We start from the raw sequence: 25,671 nt of genomic DNA on the forward strand, positions 1-25,671 counted from the left end.
TTCCTCAATTTTTTTAAGGACACACTGCACACCATTATGAGATATGCCAGGTTTTCAGCTGATAACTCTTTGGGAATCACTTTGTTGGTGCAAAAATACTATTTTATGTCAATCTGTCTTATCTTTGTCATTTTCATAGATTTATCTAAAGAAATAAAAAGAAGTGATGTGTTTTTGTGAGGCTGTTAGTAACAAGGTGCCTAAAGAAACACATTAAACGTGGTTCTGCCTCTTTTACAGATGGATTTTTTTATTTTATTTGATCCACTATGGAGCGTTTTCTCTTCCTTCTTTCTTTTCATGGATGAATTATCAATGTTAATATTTACTGAAAGGAAACCATTTCACAGAGATTCAGTCTGGACCTCTCTGACTTTGAACTTTACTGTGTGTGCGTGTGTGTGTGCGTGTGTGTGTGTGTATTCACTGGCAGCTCTCCTGGCTTGGCTGTCGGCTCCGAGCTTCACTGAGTGAACAGTCCAGGTGTTTTCCTCCCTGTCCGTCCCGTCCCTTCCCGCTGTCTGTGCCCACCACGATGGACACACACACACCTCCTCCTCCACCTTGCCGAGTGCCATCTTTGGCGGTGGATATAAATATCTGTGAACACATTCGTGTGTGTTGCTGAAAAACCTCTCAGCCACTTTCAGGCTATCACTTTCATTCAGATTAGACCTGAAAGGGGAAGTGAGTTTGGGCTTATTGATGAAATTTAATCTTAACATAAACATTGAAATTTCTCAGATTTTTTTTTTTAAATAATCTTGATATATTTGTATTGTTGTCACCAGAGGGCAGTTAACTCCCAATCATCATTTCCACTCTGTAGCCCTGTTGCCACAGGAGGCCAAACAGTATTTAAATGAACATACTGGACTTAAAAGTCCCCCATAACTTTAAAAAAAAAAAAAAAAGTTAATATGGAACAATTGACTCAAAACAGCAGAAAAGTCAGCTGGCTCTTTTGCCTTTGCTGAGAGAGGGAAGGAGAGGAATCCTAATTGGTGTTGAGCTAATGCAACCTCATTAATCTCTTAATCCTCCTTTCCTCGCAGCCTTTGTTGCCCCGTCCTGCTGGCTGTGAACTTGTCTGGCCCCTGCAGCAAAGTCAAATGCCTCTCTGCTGCTGCTCTCAGCCAAAGTACCTATTGTAAAGCCTTATCTTTAAAAATAGTTTAAAAGTTTACATAATTAACTAAACAATCAGCAAAATGGGAAGGAACAACTGGAGAGTTTATTTCCAAAGTGTCTATGTGTTGTGTTGTAGAGATAAAAACTAGAGCTGAACTAGGGCTGGGCTGTACATTCATGTAATACCATCTTGTACCTGAAGATGGTGCAGTGAGTCAGCAAACCCTTATTTTGCCAGACACCCCTTTCAGACGTTCTTATTTGCAATGAAAGTCTGCCAGAAGTTAAGCAGCAGGTAAAATGCTGCCCCCGTGGTTAAAAAATAAAAGAAAGAAAACAAAATCTTGAATTCAACAAAGCTTAATTACAGAAGGTACCTGTAAGGAAATTAACAAATTAAAAGCATCATCAAGTTAAAAATACACCAGGGACGTAGCTAAGGGGAGGGCCTCAGGTGCCTCCTCTAAATTCCTTCCGGAAGCCATTTTTTCTGGGAAACAGCCTTTTTCTCTTCCATGCACCATAGTAAATACAACTGTAGACTTATTTACTCTTAAACTCATATAAATATGGAGCCACCCATTTTGTTACATGACACACCTAATCAATTTTTATAGAAGCAGGAAGTCTGTCCACAGTCTAAATCATTACAAGTTGCTGAATTTTCAATTACATATAAGTGATTTGGTTTGGTATTAATAAATACCCCCCCCCCCCCCCCCCCCCCCCGGTTCTTGTGCCACCCCATCTAAAAATTCCTGGAGACGCCCCTGCTTCCATATATATTCAGGTTATTAGGAAGGACAAGAAGCGGTACCTCTAAAGGAGCTTTATTTTCTTACAAAACAGCCAGTAGCCAATGCTTTGATAAGAAATAACAGATTATACACTGATTAAGAAATATACAACAGCAAATATGTGACAATATAAAACAACCAAGTAAATAAATAAATACTCTTACTGAGGTTTGGATTCACGGTGAAAAGGACAAACCCTGAAGATTTACAGTAAACTGCTGTAAATGAGTGAAAGAACCTAATGAGTCAGCACAGTTAAACTCTGAGGACGTGTTAATGTGTTAGGGTGACAAAATATCTTTTAGTGTTGGGACTGCAAATAATGTTGAACCTCAGGTGAGGATTTTTCCTTTCTGAAGTGTAGGTTGTGTAGGTTTTAGATGTTAATCAAGTCTGGAAAATAGTTTTCCTCTGCAGCTTAAGAGCAATTTCTCATCGGTTTGACCAATTCCCCAAAACAAACAAACATAAAACAGGTTGTCCACGTGTTAGCTTAGCACAAAAACGAGGGATAAGCTGCCTTTTTCTCCGTCTTGTATGTCGGCATCACTAGTTTCCATGCTAAGCTCAGCTGATGGTGACCTTTGGAGTCTGATTACGTTGTGGTGCTTTCCAGATCACCTGAGGGTTTTACCGCCAGCTGTTTGGTATCAGCCTCGTGTGATAGGCAGCTGGAAAAAACAAAACAAATAAAAACATGAGGCTGGATAACTACACAGCAGAAATTTAACCTTATTTTGTATCTTTTAGTTGGTGTTTTATCTCCCTACACTTGATTATTTTCACTTTTTGTACTTTTTTTGTCTTTGTTTTGTCTTAACTTCTATTTTCTGCCATTTTATCTGCATCGTCTCTATTAAGACTTTTGGCATTCCTCTGTTTTTTTTATATCTTGTATATCTTTTCTATACTGTAAATAATATTGTTTTAACTTTTGAATATTTCATTTTAATTCACCGTGGCACTTTGAATGCCTTAGTTTTACTTTTTCACTACTATTTTTTACATGTTTTTTAAAATATAGAGTTCTGTTGTACCAAAACAATTTCCCCTGGGAATAATTATCATTCTGATTTCCAATAATAATCCAATAATCACACCGTGACGCCTCTGCTTTTGTAAATGGAGGGACAGTAACTGCGTGTGTATATGTAAGCGTGTAAAACCTGATGATAGTCAGATTAACAGTAACAGTATTTTGTCTCTATCTGTCATTCTGCAATTCATCTCATGTAAATGTGAAAAAAGGCACATAACTTTGACGTTGCGTGACAAACTCTGTATTCCTCGTCCACACGTAATTTTTTTTTTCTTGTAAAACAAAGGGGGGCCCAGCAAAAAAACTTTGGGAACCATTGGCCTAACCTAACACTCCTGCTCATCCTCCAAACCTCCTTAACTCCTGACTTCCTCTTTAAAGATTCTCATGCAGAGCTTTTGTATGTCTTTCTCTGCTGAAATTCCTGCACTTTGTCTGTCCTCCAGCTGGTGCAAAACAAACAAAACAGCTTCAGTTACTGGGCAGTTTGAAAAATAATAACAATGATACATGACATGTGATTGTAACGTGAGGCTGGACTGTGGCAATGAACTGCAGCTTGTAAAATCCAAACATATAGAGCAGTGTTTGGCTTTGATCCCCGAGCTTCAATACATCATCGTCTGTAAGTGGCCAGTTCATGAGGACGGACTGTGTTTCTGTTTTTCTTCATGTGAGTCTTCTGTCTCTCATCTGTGAATCTGACAGTCTGGAAAAAGTGACGTTCCTCCAAACAAGGAGGAACAAATAAGAGGCCAAAACACAGAAAACACTTAACAAGTAGGTCCTCTCCTCTTTAAACTGAGGCTCCAGGTTCAGTTCTTACCCTCCTGGAGCAGAACGACCCCGAGAATCCATTCTGGCAGGCGCAGACATTCGGCCGGATGCAGCGACTGCCGTACAGACACTTCTGCTCACAGAGAGCTGAGACACAACAGCAACAGATACACAGTTAGAAGATCAAATAAATCAGTCCTGCTACAACGTTCTCTGTAAGATCCCATCTGAAGTTTATCATTCAAGGCACAAAGAAAACATTTCTGAAACAAAATGAGATAAAAAAAAAAAAAGCTCTTACTTTATATTTAGTGGGCCTGTGAGAGAAACATATCTGTACTGACATGGACTGCCACGTCATTTGACAGAAATGAAAATGATCAACCTACAAGGGCTGAATTCAAAGACACCCTGAAAACCAGAGTGAAGAAATGATGCAGTGGGCTGATCCCGTTTCTTGGAATTTCATTGCAACAACTCAAAACTGTTCTCTGTAGTTTTTATGCAAGACTGACAACATGGAACCTTGGATGGTGTCCCAGTCTGAGGAGCAACCTTGTGGTGTCAGATGGACCAAAACATAATGTCCAAGAGGAGTTCTGTTGGATTTAGGTCAGATGAGTGTGACAACGAGTCAATGGTATCGATGCCTACGTCCTCCATGCATCCTGCCTGTTCTCACCACATGAGGCTGGGCTTTGTCGCGCACCAGGAGCAACCCGGGACTCACTGCGCCATTATATGGTCTGACAGTCAGTCCAAGGACTTCATGGCAGTCTGTGGGATATTCCTCCCCAGACCATGACTGACCCACCACCAAGCTGTTCATGCTGAACGATGTTACAGGCAGCCTAACGTCCTGCACTATAACACATCAGACCCTAAACTAAAGTAACTGTTTGTGTCCTGGGATCTCCTACATGATCCTGGACACAGCAAACTTTCTGACAATGGCATGTATTGATGTGGCGTCCTGGAGGAGTTGGACTACCTGTGCAACCTCTTTAGGGTCCAGGTCCAGCCTCAGTGTCACTACTGCTACCAGAAATGACACTGAGGCTAGCCAAAGGCAAAAGTAGTAAAAAAAAAAAGCAGATGAGGAAGGAAAAGCTGTGAGTGTCCTTCACCTGTAAGGCCTTTCCTGTTTTGAAGGTTGTCTTATTGTTGTCCCTCTAGTGTACCTATGAGTGTGTGTTTGGTTTTGAGACTCACGGATCTGACACAGCGTGCCATGCCACCCTGGGGCGCAGTGGCAGGTGTTTGGACCGACGCACTCGCCTCCATTCAGACACTTCTGCAGACAGCTGGCTGAGAGGACACACGATGACAGAAAGCTCTGAACATCATCAAATATTTGTTCTGTTTTTCATTCACTTAATACATAATGTAAATGAACAAATTGACATATACATTTTTAAATAGCTGAGGTGCAGGGCTGTGCTCACACCCAATGTCAATCACAGCACACAGCCACGGCTCTCACAGCTGGAGTCCAACTGAAGGATGTGTCATGTGGTCTTTGTGGTCACAGAAGTCCACACAGAGCCCCGCCTTCACTCTGATGACATATTTAAATCACTTCGACCGGAGTAGGACTTGAGGGTAACAACAGTTTTCCTAAGAAAGCTTGAGCAAGTCAGCAGGTAACACTTATCTGTAATTCATCTCTTCTTCTTTTGAACTTCTGTCTCTTAGGTAACTGTTACCACTCTGCGAGGGTCAAAGGTCAGTCAAGTGAAACTCTGCAGGCACTACACCTGATGGTTTCCACATGTGAAGCACCTCTGCGGAGGTGTCTGTCAGCAGAGCCTGGAGCTGCTCTCATGACTCCAGGTCAGTCTGAGAAACTCGCCGTGTGCTCAGGAGGTCGGCACGAAAGCAAGGCGAGAACCGAGGAACGTTTGCTGTGTTGTTTGTCACCTCACAAAAACTACAGAGCAGAATTTCATGAAACTTATTGGAGACGTGGAGCATGGGTGAAGCAAGGACCTTAAACTGAGCAAAAATATGTTCTTATTTAATGATGTTTTTCATCTGAGGTTGTATTTACCTCATTTCCAGTTCTGCTAAGGATGTTTTTTATCCCCAAACATGTAAAACCTTAGAAGTGAAAGAGGCTGTACTCTGACTGTAGGTCAACATAAGAAGAGAGCAGAAGAAGTGTTCAGGTGTTCATGTCTGCCTGAGCGTTACGGATCATTACACGTACGTTTGTCACATCTCTTCCCTCGCCAACCGGACAGACAATCACAAACATCTGGACCAACGCACCGCCCGCCGTTCATGCACATGGGCTCACACACACCTGGAGATGAGGAATGAGGGAGACAGTTTTAATCAATTAATTCTTTAGTTTGTCCAAAACATGACAGTAAAAGCACACAATCTGGAAATTAAAGTGACACAAGAGTGATAATTAAAATAACTGGAGCATCTGCAGACAAGGAAGATGACCAGGAGATGAAGAAGAAGCGCTTACTTCTCTCACACCGTCTCCCCGTGTATCCCTGCAGACATGAGCAGACGTTGTTTCTCATACACAGACCACCATTTTTACAGGGAGGGTTGCAGACAGCTGGAGGAGAAAAACCATATTAGAGTAAAAGTCCTGTTTTTCCTATATTATTGCACTCCAGTAGCTTTGCATGATTAACAGCTCAAAATAATCCTTAATTATCTTCTACTGGGCCCCTCAGCTCATCTTCTTTCTGAAACAAGGCCTCTTAGCCCCTCCCCATTTAAGCTAGCTTTCTTCTGATTGGCTAGTCCTCACCAACAGACATCTGTAATGTCAGTATTAGGATAAACAGTCTCTATTAATACACTACACATACATAACTTGATTATTTGAAAAACGGGTCATGTTTAATATGAGAATCAACCACTAAAGCAGCATTTTTGTGATTTTGAAAAAGGTAAAAGCAGAATAGCTCCAAATGTAGATGCTTTTTTAAAAGACACTTTTAGCTTTGAATCTAGCCTGCTGTAGATTTACCGTTCTGACAGTGTGCACCGTAGAAACCGTGAGGACACTCGCAGGTATTCGGTCGAACACACAAACCTCCGTTCAGACAGACAGGGGAGCAGAGAGCTGGAAAACAAAATTTGCAGTTAAACTTTACCCTAAACTTAAATCAGATCTTTGCCTCCTACAGCATGAGTAACACAACTCACCGGTCTCACAGGACGGTCCAGTCCAGCCTGGTGTACACATGCACTCATCTGGAGATGCACACTGGCCTCCGTTTTGACAGTGACGGCTACACACCACTGCAACCAACAAAAAAAAACACATTTATTTAATTCAATTCAGTGAATTTTTATGTTGATCTTGTGGCCTTGACGTGTCAAGGCCACAAAATCTTAGTGAAAGGGGGGAGGAAGACCTCCCTTTTAACAGGAAGAGACCACAATAACAGTTATGAAAGAAAACGTTTTTAAAAAAATATTGTAAATTAAGACCGTAAAATTAGAAAGAATTACCAGAAACAAAAGAACAATGTATACAAATGTACTGCTGTTTTAAAAGATCTTCACTGATATTGATATAAAAGAAGTAAACTCACTTGTTTCACATCGAGGACCAACAAACCCGTAAGGACAGGAGCAGGTCTGCAGTCCCACACAGGTGCCTCCATTTTCGCATGGTGACCTGCACAAGGCTGCACACATGGAGTTTAGAAATGAGATGTAATACCGACATATTTTCAGTGCATGCTCTTATAGACTGTAAATAAAAGTGGACATAACCACTGTCACATCAGTCATTGGTTTGTGAAGACCTATTTTGAGGCCTATATAAAATACATACCCGCTAATTAGCATTAAGTAACAAAAAGATAAAATAATGACAATTCACAGAACATGTGGGACTGCACAGCAAACCATATTACCTGTCTACTAAAAATGCCCCAACAGGCACCAACACCATAAACATAGTCCAGAGGTCCACTTAAATGACTCTGATTAACTAAAGTGACGGCTAGCGCCTGTATTCACTGAACCCTGTGTAATTTTAAGCCTTAATACAGTTTAACTGGGTTGCTTATAAAGAAATGGTTTTCATTTTAGGCTGTAAATATTTTTATTTCTGCTGTAAATTTGGATTTACAGTCCATGTCCCTCAAGTGGACATTAGAGGAAGTGTAGTGTTTGTCACTTCATTTTTCATCACCTCAGGTTGTTACTTGTATACATGAGGTGGTGCTATTTACAGTATTACTTAATGGTTAAGTGAGCTTCATAGCAGCTACCAGAGGTAGTTGAAGAATTTATAAGCTATTATAAAAGTTAATCATTCTTAAGTTTTAAGCCTTTAATTATTTCATTGTCTCAGTATGTTATACTAAAAATTCGCATTAAATAGATCCTTGACTGGATTAACTTGGAAACAGAAGCAAACTTTACCTTCCTGACAAGTCTCTCCATGGTATCCTCTGAGACACTGGCAAACATTTGGTGCAATGCAAACCCCACCATTCTTGCACTCCGGATCACAGATGGCTAATATAATACAGGAAAACAATTATTTTAGACTTAAATTATTAAAAAATAAATTCTAATGCTATTGCTTTTTACCTTTTTGGCAGCTAGATCCAGTGTAGCCTGGTTTGCAGCGGCATGTGTTGGGCGCAGCACACTCCATGTTCCTACCGCATGCATGCCTGCAAACAGCTTGAAGCACAGATGGGGAGGAGCGTTAAGATGTTAAACCTACATATATTTTTCTATTAGACTGGTTTCTCTTTTGTGGCATATGGACTACATACTAGAGATGGCACATACCAATTTTTCATGTCCGATACCGATATCATAAATTTGGATATCTGCCGATACCGATATGAATCCGATATAGTGTGTTTTTTAATCAATAAAACAGTTTTTTAAATATCTTGCTGCATTTTGTATAAGTTCATACTCAAGTTAAAAAAAACAAAAAATCACTAAAGCTATTCTGTTATACCTGTATGCAAAAAATACACTGCACCCAAAATATTTCATAGTTCAACAATACTGATCAATCTAATAACCTTAAACCTGCTCCATCCTCCCTATTCTGGTATTTTAAAGAGTAAGCAACCTAACTAATAGGGTTCCAAACTCCCAGCAAATAAATAAAAAAGGGAACCACCCTCCACCTCATGATGCTTAATCGACGTAATCAACTTTAATTTGATGCAGTGTCAAAACAAATGCACAGAAATCAATTATTTTTCAAGAATAATTAAATAGATTCAACATCTTTCTTCAACAGAATTGCAGACTGCACAGATCGTACCTTCCCAAAGGAAAAAGTACTATAGCTTACTAGGGTATATTAGACTTAACAGTTACTATATGCAGTAATGGACTTCTATACATTTTACATCACATTAAAACTTTGGGTGTAAGATTCAGATAATTATTTATTAAAAGCTCGACATTTTAAATGAGAATAAGAAAGAAAAGCATGTCTTTGTGCCCCCTTTTCCCTGTTCATGCCCTATTGGCCCCCCTGGCTAAACTTTGCTAGACCCGCCCCTGCAGAGTTACCAGCCGTCAGCTACGTAGAAAAAGATCCTGGTGTAGAAAGTAATATTAAATAAATTCTAACAACAGCTTATCAAGGTTAAACGTGCTGCTGTTGTTCAGCCACTGGTTTCCTCTTTCTGGCGCGAAGTGAGCAATAAACAAACAAGAGAGACGGACTCACGACAGAAAAGCCGATCAGCTGATCATTGATCAGTTTCACAATTGAAGTAGCAGCAGGAGAGGGAGGGAGAGAGAAGAGGCAGTTGCTCCATATATCGGTTGTTAAGCTTAACGCTGGAATGCTTTACAAACATTCAGAGATGAACTTACATACTTGCTTTACTTCTTTCTAGGATAACTTTCTCGGAGATGAAATGCCGGTTTGGCAGCGAGGCTCCAAATGCTCAACCAGACCGCCAACAGGTCTCGCACGCCACAGCCGCTCTATGACGTGCTGCATACTGCTCCGACGTGCTATGGTTATGAGCCGAGTTATGCCATGTCGCAAGTTTTGTGAGGTGCTTTTTTGATATTTAATGGATCATTACATTTTTTATTTCTCTCCGATATCCAATCCAGTAATTTAGGTCAGTATCAGACCGATACCGATACGTAATATCGGATCGGTCCATCTCTACTACATACCAAGACAGAAAGAGAAAGAGAGATTTGTTTGGGGTTATACCTGGCATGTATAATTAGTAGTTTTGCTGTAGTACTGGGAGTTTTCACGAGCACTAACCAGACAAGTCAAGACTGTGGCCAACAGTGTTGGGCAAGTTACTTCTTCAAAAAAGTAGCTGAGTTAGTAACTGAGTTACAAGATTCTAAAAGTAATTAATTACTTGGAAAGTAACTATTGCTGTATAACTGTATTAACACAATTGATCTAAAATCAGACAAAAACATAAAATCAGAGTAGAAAAAGTTATATTTTTTACTGTAACAACTACAAACATGTTTAATGAATCATATTTCATAGCTTTAAATGCAAATATAAATTGTCATTTTTAAAATCATATGCACAAGTTTTGCAAACAACAAAGTTATTTGCAGCCATTTACCTTTTACCCCTTTTTTAATAACCATTTCAAACTATTTACAGAACAATCAGCTGTTCTGCATTCAATAAGATGCCACAAATTATTTGTGCCACTCCAAATATTTCTGTCCATTATAAAGGAGAACATCACAGCCTGATACCTGCAGGTCTGACAGCAGCAGGTGTATCACTCCTGTTTCTACCTGGAGACAGCAGTCGCCTCATTGTTCTGACACACAACACAAAACTATCCACAACACTACACACTAACTACACAAGACAACACATTAACTACACACCCCAAACACGCTAAACGGCACAAATCTCTCAAAACTCTCTCTCTCTCTCTTTCTGCTGTCTCTCTCTCTCTCTCTCGCCATCACTCCTAAAACTTCCCCCTATTCCTAATCAACCAAATGTCATGTTGCCATATCATTTTTTGATTGGTCGACATGGTGCATTTTTCCACCAAAACGAAATTAAATTTTTTGCTCATAAGCAGAGAGTGCTTGCTAGCGCTGTCCTTACACAGTAAACGTGATGAAACTATTGAGGAAAAAATGCCGCGTACATATTGTTTATCATGACTCTGGTTTTACGTGGCCTATCAGCACAATTATAAACTGGTATATATCACCTTGTTGCTTTGTCATCTTGAAGTGGTCATGTGATTGGCTCACTACTCACGACTACTTTATTCTTCCTCAGTCAAACAGCAGCACTCGTGCGGCTGTTTTGTCCCCTTAGCTCCAGGTGTTGTACCAAAAAGTGATCGTCTACCAGAAACTGATTGCCGCCCATGGGAGCGCGCGCAGCTGCTCAAAGCTGTAGCGCCCAGATTACAGCTACTTCCGTGCAACTGATATAAGATGCGGTAAGCTGAACACAGCTTCAACCGTCTGTTTGTTGAAAAATAGTAACGCGACCGTAATAGTAATTAGTTAGATTACTTGTTACTGAAAAAAGTAATGCCGTTAGTAACGCCGTTATTCCCATCACTGGTGGCCAATGGGCTACATTTACTTCTTTACTTTACTATATTGTCACATTTTGGCTACGCAGTCAACACTACACATTCTCTAATTGTAAATAATGTTGATGGCACAAGATGACAGTGCCCATTTATGCCATATTTTGGTTTTTCTTTTGTATAATTGTATGAAGTCATGACTGGATCTACAGTCATGTAAAGAAGAAAGTTTATTACAGAACTCTATAGAGTCCTTTGAAACCAACTACTTTACTACTTCTATAGGAGCTCAGAGGGTAAGTAACAGCGAGATGCTGGTAATCAAATACACCTGATTAACTTCTCACCATCAAGTGTGAGCATCTCTATAAAAGCAGAAGTTTCGGCAGTTTATGTGTAGCAAGTGTTGAAATCTATCGTTTTACATTAGAACGTGAGAAAGATTAAAGACAGCTGCCAATCTTCCCAGGACCCCATGTACCAGCAAATTCACTCCAAGGTCAGACTGTGCAGTGCTCAGAGAAACTGCACAAGACCCAAAATCTACACCTCGGACTCTACAAGCCATACTGTTAGCTTATTAAATGTTAAAGTTCATGACAGTAAAATTAGTAAAAGACGGAACAAGTATGTCCTGTTTGGAAGGTTTGACGAGGGAAAGCCTCTTCTCTCTATTGAGTTCAATTCAACTCAGTTTTATTTATGTAGCACCAAATCACAACGGCAAATGCTTCAAAGCACTTTATATTGTAAGGTAAAGACTAGGGGTGCAACGATACACAAAATTCACAGTTCGGTACTTTGGTGTCACGGTTCGATATTTTTTCAATACAAAAAATGTTCATGCCTTTTTAATTTATCATTTATTAAAATTAGAAATATATATTTTAACTCAAAAGTACAGTTTTTAAATTTAATGTTGCTGAAACAACAAAGTAATAAAAAAATAAATCTATGATAAAATAATAAATCTATCTGATCGAGAAATCACTCATCCTTGGAAAAGAGAGTTTATTACAGAGAAATGGCTCTTTCCAAAATAAAAGCTATACTATACGCTTCTTCTGGGCTATATTCTCAGCAGCATATTAAACATATCAGGTCCCCATAAGGAGAATCATGTGCTAACGGCTGTCTAAATGACTCGGGTAAAGTTTGTAGCATGCGTGCTTGTTGTTTTTGTCTGCTTCCACTTGTCTTTGCACTAGGATGATGTCGGAGTAAATGTGCAGTCATATTCGTTGTGTTCCCACTAGTGCCGTCAGCATTAATCTTGTTAAAATGACATTAACGCCATAACGCGGCAAATCTCCATTAACGAGTTACCATGGATCGCCCCGTGCTTGGGGCTGGACGGCGTCAACAAGTTAACAAGCTAACTGTGCTAACGCACTAGTTCCCACCAATTGAGCATTGCGTGGCACATCCGACATACTGTTTTACTTTTGTCCATGACGCGCTTACCTTCAGGGTCATACTTCACATGAAAACCAAAACAGTTCCAAACGCCAGATCTGAATGAGGGTGGGGGAGGTTCAATTTAGCGTTACGGGTATCGTTGAGGCAGTTGCCATGTTGCAACGAGCTTAGCTTCTGTCTTGCTAGCTTGCGCTGCGCTCAGTGAATCTGCACTCGACAGTGCAGCCTAGGCGGAGTAGTCAAACGCAGATCCACTGAGCGCTCAACACAGACAGCATCGTCAGAAGAAAAGTTGATAAAATAAATAAAAAATTTTGTATTGTTCGATACATATGCGTACCGAACCGAAAGCACTGTATCAAACGGTTCAATATCGATACGAGTATTGTTGCACCCCTAGTAAAGACCCTACAATAATACAACTGAACATGCTGCAAATTTTAGGTTTGCAAATTTGCATCGGAACTGTCAAGAGGGGTGATGATTTGGGCTTGTTCCCAGCCCCCGGACCTGGGTACCTTGCAATCAGTGAGTTCACCATGAACTCCTCTGTATACAGAAGAATTCTGGAGTCAAAGCTAATGCTTGGCTAAAACTGGGTCATTTAACAGGACAATGATCCCAAGCACAGCAGCAACAGAATGGCTGGAAAAGAAATAGAATCAAAATAGTCAAAGTCCAGACCCCAACCTGAACCTGCCAATTTTTTTGCCAGACCTTATAATAGTCGTGCATTAACAAACCTTCAAACCTCAATGAACAGAAACACAGTAATCCACAGTGACGTGACCATGACAAATTAAGTCATATATGATTACTTCATGATGTTGCTGCTAAGCTATTTCATGGGGTGTACTTAGTTAACACAAGGTTGCTGCAGAAGAGTCCTGTTGAAAACTCTTTTTCATGGCTGTATCTTATATGAATAATAATGGATATCAAAAAAAGAACAGGTTTACCTTTACAGGTATGCCCATTTCCAGTATATCCTACTGGACACCTTCCACAGCGGAAGCCCCCATCCTTGGCTGGTTCACACTGGACACCAGGAAAACATGGCCGTTCTGCACAAGCCATCAAATGTTCGTCAGCTAGTGTACCACTTCCAGTTGATGACTGGCTGGATGTAGATCTTTGTGCCAGGGAGCTATAGACCTTGTCGGGTGTTGTGAGGGTCAGTACTGGCACAATCTTCGGCATCTCTGATCCTGGCTCAGTTTCATCCCCGTCTGCAGAGAACTCAGACTCAGAAAGTGAGTACGACAGAGAAGTGAGGGCTGCTGTAAGTGGGAGGGCAGGTCTTGGTGGAGTCCAGGGTTTGATCTGGGTGGATGTCAGGTGGTTGAGCTGAGGCTGGGTTGTTTGTTTAGCTGCCGTTACTCTTCCAGGCTGAATGGAGAGCCGAGGTGCAGCGGCAGTTACTTTAACAGGCGTGGCACCAGTAAGAGCTCCTTCAGACTTCTGGAAGATGATCATAAAGTGAGTAAATGGACTTTAATGTCCATCTGTACAATTTTCTTTTAATGCTTTGAACAGTTACCAACTCACCTTGGAGACTGTTACATGGGGCATGACAATCTCCCTGGAGGCACTGGCGTATGTCCCAGTGTCTGATCTAGGGTTGGCACGTGTGATGTGAGTATTTGCAGCGACATCCCTCGCAGCAGAAATGATGGCCTCTCTTCTTCCTGTGCCACCCTCTCTATCTGATCCTGTAACTTGGTGCGACCTAATGAAGGATGAGTACAGGTGCTTGACACCATACCTGTTGGGCAAGTTGGGTAGGTGGACATGGACGACTTTGCTGCTGCTACTTCCATATGAGGATCGGCTGGACTTGCCTGGTGTCTGCTGCTGAGGCAGGTGATTGGATGCTGAGGAAAGGGATAACGGTCATATTAGCTTGTATATCACATTGATGATACAATCATACATAAAATTTATACAACTGCCCTTGGGATATTGTTCCTACACAGTTTTTGGACACTCCAGAACCTTCAATTTCCCCGATTACAAATTTTGCTAACAAAGCAGTCCATGTCCTTATTAAATAACCTTGCCTGAAAAGAGTTAAGTAATTTTTATTTCTGAACTTATATTTCTATGATGGAATTCATGAAGAAAATGCTGTATGCTCAGCCTTTTTCCTTTTTAGACTAAGCCACTGAAAATTTCCGATCACGCCTCAGGACTCATGAAAGCTCAAAATATGCTCTACACAAACTTTTTAATGATGACGTGCTGCCTTTAAACTCCAGTAATTGTGCCATTTTGTTTCCAGTAAGATTTAGATCTACTTTCTTGCAAACCCTCTTGAGGATTAGGCTAGCATCTAAGGCCCTGTCCTGAAAAATGGGTTCTTCTCTTCATGTAGCCCCAATTACTTATGGTGTGCCTCAAGGTTCCAGTTTAGGGCCTATTTTATTTACCTTGCATATGCTCTTGCAGAAATCTAATAGTTCATCCACTTCTTTGCTGATAGAATCCGGATCAAGCCAAAAGGTATTACTTTTAAGATCAACTGCTTGTAGTTTTTCTACAAAATAAGGGAGATTTGGCAGTGCCTACTCGATAACTCTGGAACAATCAAATGTTAAGTCTCTAATGAAACGAAACCCCCAAAGACATGCATGTTTTTGATGGCCTTCACATATTCTTACTGTTTTTTATATTTTAGTGTTACATTTCTTTCCTGTTCTGTCTTGTTTTTAGAATACCTTTGTTAATTTTATTTATATTTTGATTTTATACAACTGGATCCTGTATTCTGTCTTTCTTTCTATTTTTTCGATCTATTTATGTTCTCCACAGTGGTATGGACAACACCTTGGTCATCTACAGTGGTTTAAAAATATGTTACAGAAAGAAATCTGATTTGGCCCTAATTAGAGTTAAGTAGAACAGCGGAGTGGCCTCAGTTACACAGGCCTCAGACTGGTGTGAGGGGTTATTGGCAGTTGCTGTGAAATAGATTGCCAGTCACGCACCCTAGAGGCCTGTCACAAAGCTGCTTGCAACTACCAGTTACTAGGGAAAAATGTGTATTTTCCCAACTGATTGGTGAATGGTTGCTAGCTGTCTGTAGGTGAAAGTGGTCACAAAGAGAGTGCAGTATGAAAAACCTTGCCACTAGCAGATTGCTGCAGTCACATGTAGTCTTATGACACTAACCTGCCTGCAAACAGTATGGAATTGCTCACAAAATTAGTGAAATTTGAAATTTTTTTGACTCAAGATGTAAACAGAAAATGTTTAATTTCAAAGTAAAAACTGCAACCAAGACATTTTAGAAGGTGCAACTTTTCAAATGACTGCCACTTCTTATTCATGTTGGATTTTTCACAGTCCCCCCACTCTGTGAGTAGTTGGTAGGGATGGGTATTGATAAGATTTTCACGATTCCGATTCCATTTTCGATTCTGTTTAACGATTCGATTCTTTATCGATTCTCTTATCGATTATTTTTTTTTAAAAAAAAGGAGAACACTAAGGTCTAATAGCTTAGATCTTTGTTTTATATCTTCTCTTTGAACAAGATAGAAATTTAGGAGTAACACGGCCTTACAAACCCAACAGTGAGATCTTAACAGATCCAACCTACGGCTCTTCAATGGGGTGTCACAGGGTCCCCAGGAAAAAAAAATTGTGAATGTAAAATAATAAAATAAATATTCTTCTGTAGCAATTACACAAGAATATCCAGTAATGTCCCTGCCTAAAATTAAACACATTCACTTACCGAAAATCGGGGGTATCTGCTGTGGCAAATGGGTGCAAGCCTTTTACCACAAACTGAGTCACTGCTCGGTGACATTCGTCTATCTTGGCCTGAAAGGAGACGCTACCGGTAGACTGTAGCAAGAACTGCCAGCATCTGAGCCAGACTGTCTGTCTCTCTCATCATGGTCACCTAAATGCACAGTAATGGCAGGTTTTGTAATAAGGCAGATCGCGCTAACATAGTATGCACTGTTAGTTGATTATTTACCTGCCGTATTAACGGGAGAGGACGTGCAAACGTTACCGCTGCTGCTGGGTTGAGATTCACGAGTCCGGAGCGGAATTAAAAACACGACATTCATTTAAGGTCATCGTGTGTTTTGTGAGCAAATGCTTTTGCATATTCGTAGTGTTTCCTTCCTTAAATGAAATATCTACTTTGCAAGTATTGCAAGTTGCCCTGTTGTCATCCGTTCTCGTAAAGTATAACCAAACTTTTTAGCGTTTGAGCCGCCATGTTTCCTGCCAGGTAAATGACGCTCCGCAACGTGGTGACGTCATTCGGGGCGACTGGAATCGATAAGGGAATCGTTTGCAAAAATGGCAAACGATTCCAAGGAATTGAAACAGTGGGAACCGGTTCTCAACAAGAACCGGTTTTCGATACCCATCCCTAGTAGTTGGTAAGTATTTGTAGACAGCATCTTCCATACAAACAACTGGTGACAGTGCCAGCGTCCCAGTGACCAAAATAACTGTAAGGAGGATTTCAGTGCAACATTATAAAGTTATGTGTGACCAATTTCACCTAGCAACAGCTCGCAACCTTCAGCAATGACATGCCAAGCAGTTTATTAATTGGTGGTTAGCAGGGGTTTATTGATTGGTCTCTAGGCATGCATAACTGAGGTTTTAGCAATCTGTTTCATTGCAACCAGTCAGGGAATATAAATTTTTCCCTAGCAGCCAATGGTTACCATGTCAACTAGCAACTAGATCTGAGGTACTGAGCCCTAAGAAATTCATATTTCTACCCCAAAACGTAAATTTCCAGTCATAGCTTTGGAATCTTTACTGAGAAGCATTAGATTACTAAAATATGCTAAAGCAGCAGCTTTGGGTGCTACAGCTCATGTCATTATAAAGCTGCCATTGATGTCATTCTGCTGTGTATCGCGTATGTGTCGCTGCGTACTAAACACAGCTTGACAGGCTTAACAGATACACTGAGGTTTGACAGGAATCTGCAAAACGCTGCATTAAATGATAAAATACAGCAAAATAAAACTAAAATTGAAAAGCAGAACATCTGGTCAAACGATGACATGCTGAAGGAAAAAAGCATGTCTGCTTTCTGTCCTTGGACAAATAAAAGTAAAGAGAAGAACAGCAAAGCAATTTAAGCGATTAATGTCTTGTTTGTGGTGATGTGACTTTCCAGACAAACAGTCCACAATAAGGGGATTTAAGTTGGAAGCAGACTGTCTCTTTAGAGTTGTGAGCCCCCCCACCATCTCCCCTTGTGTGAAGTCACATTAAGGAATCTGCTGTAGAAACTTTGTGGAACCGACTCAAAAAGCAATGCACCAGAGGTGGTTATTTGTTTCAGGCAGTCCCAACCACTTATGCTGATTTATCTCCTGCAATAAATGACATTCTTTCCAATCAAGAAAAACACATAAAGCAACATCAGGGAAACCAGAATATAACGAGTGCAAAATAAGCTCTTAAAAGCAGACCACAGTGTATGGAAGGATGCACATTACTGACAGATGTTTTCATCAGATTAATGCTTATTTTTTCCTTTGAAAAACAACACAATGTGTTTTTGTACAAAGAATAGGAAGAACATGCTATATAGAGCAGACACCCCAATTTGGGCTGCTTTTGTGACTCAATTACAGCATTGACCAATCATGTGTGGGGCTAGATGTGACCCAAAGGTTATGAAACACCTGATGTCCAGCCAGTGTAAGTAGATCTATGGCTGAATTGAGTCAACAGCATTAGTTAGTTTAAGGTTAAAGGAAACTTCAACTGCATTTAACTGCTATTTTTTTTAAATGTCCTAAAGGCCTGTGAAAAACTCTATAATCACTCTGGTTCCTGCAAAGTCCCTGACAAGACTTAAAAATCATGGAAGCTTAACCCCCAACACATTAAAATATTAAATGGAAAAGCTCCCTCACCTTTCTTGGAGTTCTTCATGCAGATGCGACCATTGCCATAAAGTCCAGGTGGGCAGCGGCCACAGACATAGCCCACATGTGGCGGTCTGCGGTTGATGCATTGAACCCCAGGAAAGCAGGGCCTGCTGGCGCATGTAGCTGATAAACTGACAGCCAAAGACCTCACTGATCCTGGGAGATAAAGTCGTATGAGATCAATCATTGTCGTATAAGAAGGCTCGGATTGTAGCTTTCCCAAGCAAACACAATCTGCATCTCTGACATCTGACATCTCTGAAAACATACAAATAAAACTGTTGCAAAGTTCATTTTTGCTTTCTTTCATTAGTTATAGTCTTACAAGTATCAAATATTAATATACTTACAAATATCCTTGTGTGCTCTGTAATGGTTCAATCAGACAAGAGTAGTAATAGGCAATGAGGAAAAAATCAACGATTACACTGACGGTGTTCCACCTTCAACCTGTTGGCGTTCACGTTTGATCACAAGGCACACAGGCCTCCTTGTGGGAGGCAACGTGTCTCCATACAGTCGCAGTCTGACTCGGACTGACCTCTCTCAGACAGATTGGTGAAGGTTTACAAATAGTTGCAAACTCATTTATAAATGCAGACGGACTGCCAATGGGTCAGCCTACACCGATGACTGCAATTAATTTGCAACTTCCTCTCCAATGGAGCACTAATATCGACAGGTTGCTAAGTCGTTACCTGTGTCATCTTACAGGTAAATAGAGTCAATAATTGTGAAGGATTTTCTGAAATTCTGTTTCGCAACTATGAGGTTCTCACTTGATGCTAAATGTAAATAGTTCATGTGAATTTCTGTGTATGTAGAAATAAACCGGTTTGCATTTTTTGGTCAGTTTATCACAGTTAATCACCGTATTATCATAAACAGTAAGTAACTGACGCATGTAATTGCCAACTTGACTCCATTCAATTGCAAACAAGCCTGATTTGATCTTATTGCTTGTTTTATAACTATCTTGATGCACTGATGACTCATTGAAACAACCATTTCAAGAAGCAGCAAAATTGAAAGTTGCTCACAAACGATCGCAATGATCTTGGGTGTGCCATGGTCTCCACTGATTTTCCTATTGTGACTGCAGCATTAGCTCTTTAAGGTAACATATCATTGAACTACAGTTTTCCTGAATACAGAGTAAAAAACAATATTTTTTTTTGTCTAAATTGTTTTTGTTTTACGTGAATTTCCCTGTTTCTGAATGGTTGTTCAAGCACACACAGTGGTAAGATCTCCAAAAAAAGATCACATTGGTCGGTTACTCCTAACATCTGAAAACGACCTGTTTAAGTGTTCTCAAATTGAAATCCTGAATCCCCTTAAGGCAGCTCTTATAGCTAAACTAAAAAAAATATGTATACTACAGTATGTGAATTATTTTCCTGGTACTTATTTTAATGACTGTGATAAAACATTATGGCCAGAATGACTGAATGTTCCCTTTTAAAGTCTCCTTGTCTTCATGTTTGCTTGAGGCTCAGCACAGTGTGATACCTCGCACATAAAGGAAAACTTAAATGGAATTTACTGGAAATTTGGGGCTTACCTGCAGCTAGTCTATTATGATCTGATGGTGAAGCTACAGTCGGAGGATTGCTTGTAGTGTTTCTGAATTTAGATTGCTCCTGCTTGACTCGGTGTGGCACAATCTCTGAGAGGTTCTTGAACATGTCTGTGTTAGTCCTGGATAGGTTTAGGTTAGCTGCTTGAGTTTCCCGTGAAGAATCAATATTTGTTTGGGGAATGGTTGGTGTTTTGCGTCTGCTGGTTTCTGCTATTGTGACCTCAGGGCTGGAGCTAATTCCTGCTGTCCTTCTCCAGGTGGTTGACTTCATTTGTGGGTCAATTCTTGGAACTGTTTTCCTGGCCTCAGCCGTCATCTGCGGGGAGCTACCGCTTGAGGTCTTCAGGAAAGCGCCTGTCTTTATTTTGGGTGGTTGGAGCAGAACATCTGGTGTCTTGTAGCCAGTCATATCAGGAGCAGATGTTGAAGGGAAGGCAGCTGGACTGAGAAATACTGTAATAAGAAAGCCACTAATTATGTTCTGGATTGCTATCCTCAATTTTTACGTCCAATTGAGCATCAAGATCACCCACTTCAGAACACATTGCATTAAATCAATAATAAAGGACCAAAAAAGAGAGATGGTACAGTGAAGGATGAGGAGGTTGCTGTAAATCAGAAAACCTGGAAGGGCTCAAAAAGTTACGTTTAATGAACTGTGACTCCCAGCAAGAGACAAGACCTTGGGTCAAGTTTGTGTAAAGATATCTCTAAGATATACCTCAACAGGCTTCAGACATGGCAGCAGGTCAAATAATCTGACTCATCCTGCTTTACTACAGCAAAGACTTCTTACTTACTAGAATTAAGGCAGATTCAATAAGACTTTGGAGTCTAGTTTTGAATGCCTCTCCAAAACCTTTACCTTTGACACTTGACTTTTCTCAACTTTTTCATTAGAACTGAACTTCCTTCTGCCCGGTTGACTTGTCAAAACTACCAATGACGGTTGACTTGTCAAAACACAACTGATTAGTTGGAGAAGTTAAAGGGTTTAAAGAGTTCGTTTCATTAATCTCAAGGTAACTGCTTTGTAGCTTTGGGTGTGTATTGCTAAGTTTCTTTTCTTTCTGAATAACCTGTACTTAATGTGCAAGTGTTGTGCAACTGATGATCTGGAACCTTCAGCATCAAATACTAAAAGACTGAAATGAGTTTATGAATGTATTTAAACCTGTATGTATACCTTTGAGCCTTTTTGGATTATAAAAAATCCAAAATAAATTCACACAATTCTTGTTTTAAAGACATATGCTGTCCAATTATTCCACCGTGGAAATAGAACATTTCAAAGAAATCCTTAAAAGAACCAAATTTACTATGACACTCATGCCGATGGTGAGTGGATCTAAACTTGTGACCACAACTGTATCTAAAAAAAACACGTAGGAGCATCCATCACCACCTGCTTGTCATTTAAAATTTAAGGACCTTGTCCAACTCCACTGACACACAAAGTTATGCATCTTAAAATGAACTGAGCGTAGAGGTCAAACAAGTCAAGCTGAAGGCCCTCAGTGGACATGTGGAGGATTAAAGAACAAAGGGGATTAGGAAATCCAACTATCTGTCCCTGTGAATCTTCTGCCACAAGGTCCCATAAAAATGGCAAATAATATGCTGCTGAGTTTAATTAATGTTCTGTGCTTTACTGTAGACCCAGATTTTTTTTCCTTTTAGGGGCAGAAACTCCTGTAAACACACACCACAGAGTTCTTCTGTTACTGGAAGGATAATGTGACTGCAGGAATGCAACATCAGGCCCAGTACTTAAGCAAATAATATAAAGCACCTTGAGGCTATATGGTTAATTTGGCACTATGTAAATAAAACTGAATTGAATTGAATATGGATCAACATGATGTCTTTTAGGTGAGAATTTTGGGGTTTTTTTTCTCTTTAGATTGTGAAAGCAACTAATTTAACCCTGTATTAATATTCACCTTGACAAGTATGGGTACGTGGACCAGTGTTGTGCTCGTAGCATGCTGTTAACTTCTCTTCTTCAGTTAACAATATCTTTGTAGTTAAAATCCAGGAACCAAAAGTGAAACAATTCCCGTAGACACCCATAAATCCTGGAGTTAGGAACGTGGCTGCTCTGCCTAACTCTGCCTCAAGGGCCGGTGTCTTGCAGGTTTTAGATCTCACCCTGGGTCAACACACCTGAATCAAATGATTAGTTAATCACCAGGCCTCTGGAGAACTTCAAGACATGTTGAGGAGGTCGTTTAGCCATTTAAATCAGCTGTGTTGGATCAAGGACACATCTAAAACCTGCAGGACACCGGCCCTCGAGGCCTGGAGTTCGACACCTGTGCACTAACTGATGTCTCTAGATTAGACTTGTCTGCCGAGTTTATTGTTGGATTTTAATGGAATTATGTAATAAATATCAAGCTGTGAAGTAGAAACCAGTCTACATGGTTCAGCTTTGCTGAGGAAAATTCTAGTATTTTAGTGGTCTGTTAATTAACACTGACTGTGAAACTGCACACTCATTGGCTAATGCCTTATGACTTCAAAATAAAAGATGAAGTCACAACCAGAGGTCGGCACCATAAAATCATCAGGATGGCCATTTTACATTAGGCTTCGTTCCACCCAGAAGTCTCATTGTAACCGAGAGAATTGCCCACTACAGCTCATTGAATAGAATGCAGGTTCATGGCAGGATTTGTATTGTGACAAGTATCTTAATTGAGATAGCATTTCTTCGTCACGTCACCATAGCTGCCTAAAGACACGGTTATGTTCCTTGAATGTTGGAGAAAAAAGACAATCTCTGCATGCCTGAAAAATAATAACTGATTAGCCATTAGCCTTGAAAAATTTGGGAACACCCTCTTTGACCTAAAACAAAGCGCGCTTCAACATCGAGGCATTTCCCACCAACTGGCACAGATTGCAACAATATAAAGGAAACAAATCAAGCTGCAGTTTCGCAACAGCAGAAGTTACCAGATTATGCATGTATTTTTATATAATTACTGAGTTTTGGTTGAAGCCAAAAGTCTTTCCAAAACAACGTGAGCGGTCACAGTACAAGGCAGCAATATCAGCCATCTGGTTTCCATTCACTGCTGAGTGCTCCTCCGGGACACACGGCTCCAATGAACGAATTAACCCTTTTTTTGGATAGCTGATGCTTTAATTTAAATGTAGTTGGAACAACAACAAAATTAGCTACAAGTTTGCTGGAATGCTCGAACCAATATCACAGCAACAGACAGATGAACATATGATAAATGCTGCTGGGAAATGAACAGAGAAATTGACTATTTTTGTATTATGTGAGGCTGTAAACTGTACAGAGGGGCTTCACCCTCTCAGACAACAGCAGTATCTGATAAACTCAGGGCTGTTTTGGAAAGCAGGATTAACTATAGGAAAATAAGTGGTCTCGTTTGGGCGCCGTGTGTTTAACCTGACGTTACTTAATCACGCCTAGCTTCCTGTCAGTTTCTGCTCAAGACATATACTATTGTGGTCAGACGTTTACATCCACTCATCATGGGCACGAATGTCACGGAAATGTTGGGCTTTTAATGATTTCTTTGAACTGTTCTTTTTCCGGGGTGGAATGATTGCACAGCATGCAATGGGACAATGCTGTACAGCACTGTACAGTTAATGACTTCAAAAAAATCAAGAACTGGGCGCACACGTTTGAAGTTATGTTGGATTATCTCTAATCCACACTGGGCCAAAAGTGTACATACAGGCTAAAATACAGACAAACACTCCCACTAATATTTTGTCGGGTCCATTATGTCATTTAGCAAGTTGCACCTTGACCAGATGCGTTTGGTAGCCTTAACCAAGCTTCTGGTTCAGTCTGGTTATCTGACCACTCATCATGGAAGAGTTGGTTTGCATTAGGGTCAGTTAGCCATAGACTTCTATACAATCTGGCTTCTTCTTGAAACCAGAGGGGTCACCCCCTGCTGGGTATTATAAATAATGCACAATTAAAGAACTTCCACACTGCCTTAATATTTCCAGACCTAGAAGCTACATTTTCTGTCACTTATTCTGGTGACAGGGGCAGCAGTTTAAGCAGGCATGCCCAGACCTCCCTCTCAACAGCCACCTCCTCTCTCTTATGGGGGCAGAAGCAGATATATTCCCAAGCCAGCTGAAAGACATAATCTCACCAGGTCTGCCTAGGGGTCCACTCCCATTTGGACATGCTGGGAAAACCTCAATTAGCAGGCATGCAGGAAGCATCCACCTCAATGGCTCCTTTAAATGTGAAGGAGCAGAGGCTCACGAATGAGTGTCTCTTAGTGGAGCTCCATCTTTTATAAACTGCCTATGAGTAGTAATGCAGTAAGCCCATACTTACCAGTGCACAAAGTCCCATTTCCCACCATTCCTTTGGGGCAGGGGCCGCAGCCATAGGAGCCAAAGCTGTTGAAGCACTGCACTCCCGGAAAACAGGGCTTCCTTTCACATTCATTGACATCCTCCAGACACGTTAAACCTGCCAAAACACACACACAGAGGATGTTGATTCTGTAATCAAAAACCATCACTGGGATTAATCCTCCGCGACTGCAAACATGTGATGTCAGAACAGCCCAGTGTGTCTAAACAAAACAGCCTTAAACATCAAGGGCTTTTATTTTGTTCATTTTTGATTAAAAATCTTTAGGTTTTTAATCATTCTTACCTCGCAGCCCTGCAGGACACTCGCACCTGTACCCACCGACCACATTGAGGCACTTGCTGCCCAAGCATGGAGCCGACAGACATTCGTCTATGTCGTCGGCACAGAGTTCGCCCTGAGTACCCTCGGGACACACACACAGGTACTTCCCACTGCCGGCGGGAAAGTTAATATCCGTCACACATGAGCCTCCATTCTGGCAGCCACACGGCACCACGACAATCTGTGTTGCAGATGGGAAACACAGACACTGCTGAGGAATGTCTGGATTTTATTAATATCTAACAACATCAGTGTGTCACATTTACATCAGCAGATTACTGCTTAGCAGCTTATCCCCACTCTACCTCCACAGTGAAGGTGCTCTGGGCGTTACACTCGTCAGACAGCGTAAATCGGACAGAGCTGCTCGTCCGGAGCCCCTCCTTCTCTGGAACTGATGGGACCCTCCAGATAAGGAGGCCAGCAGGGGAGAGGACAGCACCTTCTGGTCCCTCTTCCAGCTGGAAGAGAAGCGCCGAGCCCTCGGGGTCCGATGCGGTAAACTGGAAGACGAAGTTCTCGCTGGAGAATGTCTGCAGGACGCTTTGAGGCCGGTGGAAAGTCGGAGGCTTGTTGACTGATAATGCAGACAAAAACAGACTGAGATGCACTTCATCCCACCTCTTATTCCCACCGTACTATTTACTGTCTTCCTACTACAAGCGTTTGATGACAGGAGCTTCCTGTGCTGAAATAAGCTCTTTACAGGGAACCCTGGTTTGGCAAAAACACACCTCCAGGCTTGTTCTGGAACAATCATTGTAA

General features: G+C 40.8%; 1 protein-coding gene across 2 annotated transcripts in view; it reads right to left on the reverse strand.

Moving 5' to 3' along the window:
• Nucleotides 1-1,961: 1,961 nt before the first annotated feature.
• si:ch211-246m6.5 (von Willebrand factor D and EGF domain-containing protein) overlaps nt 1,962-25,671 on the reverse strand; it is a 40,141-nt gene continuing 16,431 nt past the window's right edge. Inside the window, exons 17-33 of one of the 2 annotated variants that reach the window (XM_035908558.2) lie at nt 25,212-25,483; nt 24,868-25,087; nt 24,541-24,678; nt 20,175-20,645; nt 18,596-18,766; nt 14,235-14,560; nt 13,646-14,147; nt 8,323-8,418; nt 8,152-8,247; nt 7,311-7,406; nt 6,919-7,014; nt 6,740-6,835; nt 6,224-6,319; nt 5,954-6,049; nt 4,957-5,052; nt 3,794-3,891; nt 1,962-2,599 (exon numbers count right to left, since the gene is read on the reverse strand). In XM_035908558.2, the coding sequence (XP_035764451.2) occupies nt 2,579-2,599; nt 3,794-3,891; nt 4,957-5,052; nt 5,954-6,049; nt 6,224-6,319; nt 6,740-6,835; nt 6,919-7,014; nt 7,311-7,406; nt 8,152-8,247; nt 8,323-8,418; nt 13,646-14,147; nt 14,235-14,560; nt 18,596-18,766; nt 20,175-20,645; nt 24,541-24,678; nt 24,868-25,087; nt 25,212-25,483 (2,987 nt within the window). In that variant the 3' untranslated portion in view covers nt 1,962-2,578. Of the gene's footprint in view, nt 2,600-3,223; nt 3,892-4,956; nt 5,053-5,953; nt 6,050-6,223; nt 6,320-6,739; nt 6,836-6,918; nt 7,015-7,310; nt 7,407-8,151; nt 8,248-8,322; nt 8,419-13,645; nt 14,148-14,234; nt 14,561-18,595; nt 18,767-20,174; nt 20,646-24,540; nt 24,679-24,867; nt 25,088-25,211; nt 25,484-25,671 lie in introns of those variants that run through there. The other variant, XM_087835955.1, reaches the window with a different exon arrangement.

This window comes from Neolamprologus brichardi, chromosome 23, assembly GCF_056152115.1.
Source record: "Neolamprologus brichardi isolate AB-2024 chromosome 23, ASM5615211v1, whole genome shotgun sequence".
Lineage (NCBI taxonomy): Eukaryota > Metazoa > Chordata > Actinopteri > Cichliformes > Cichlidae > Neolamprologus > Neolamprologus brichardi.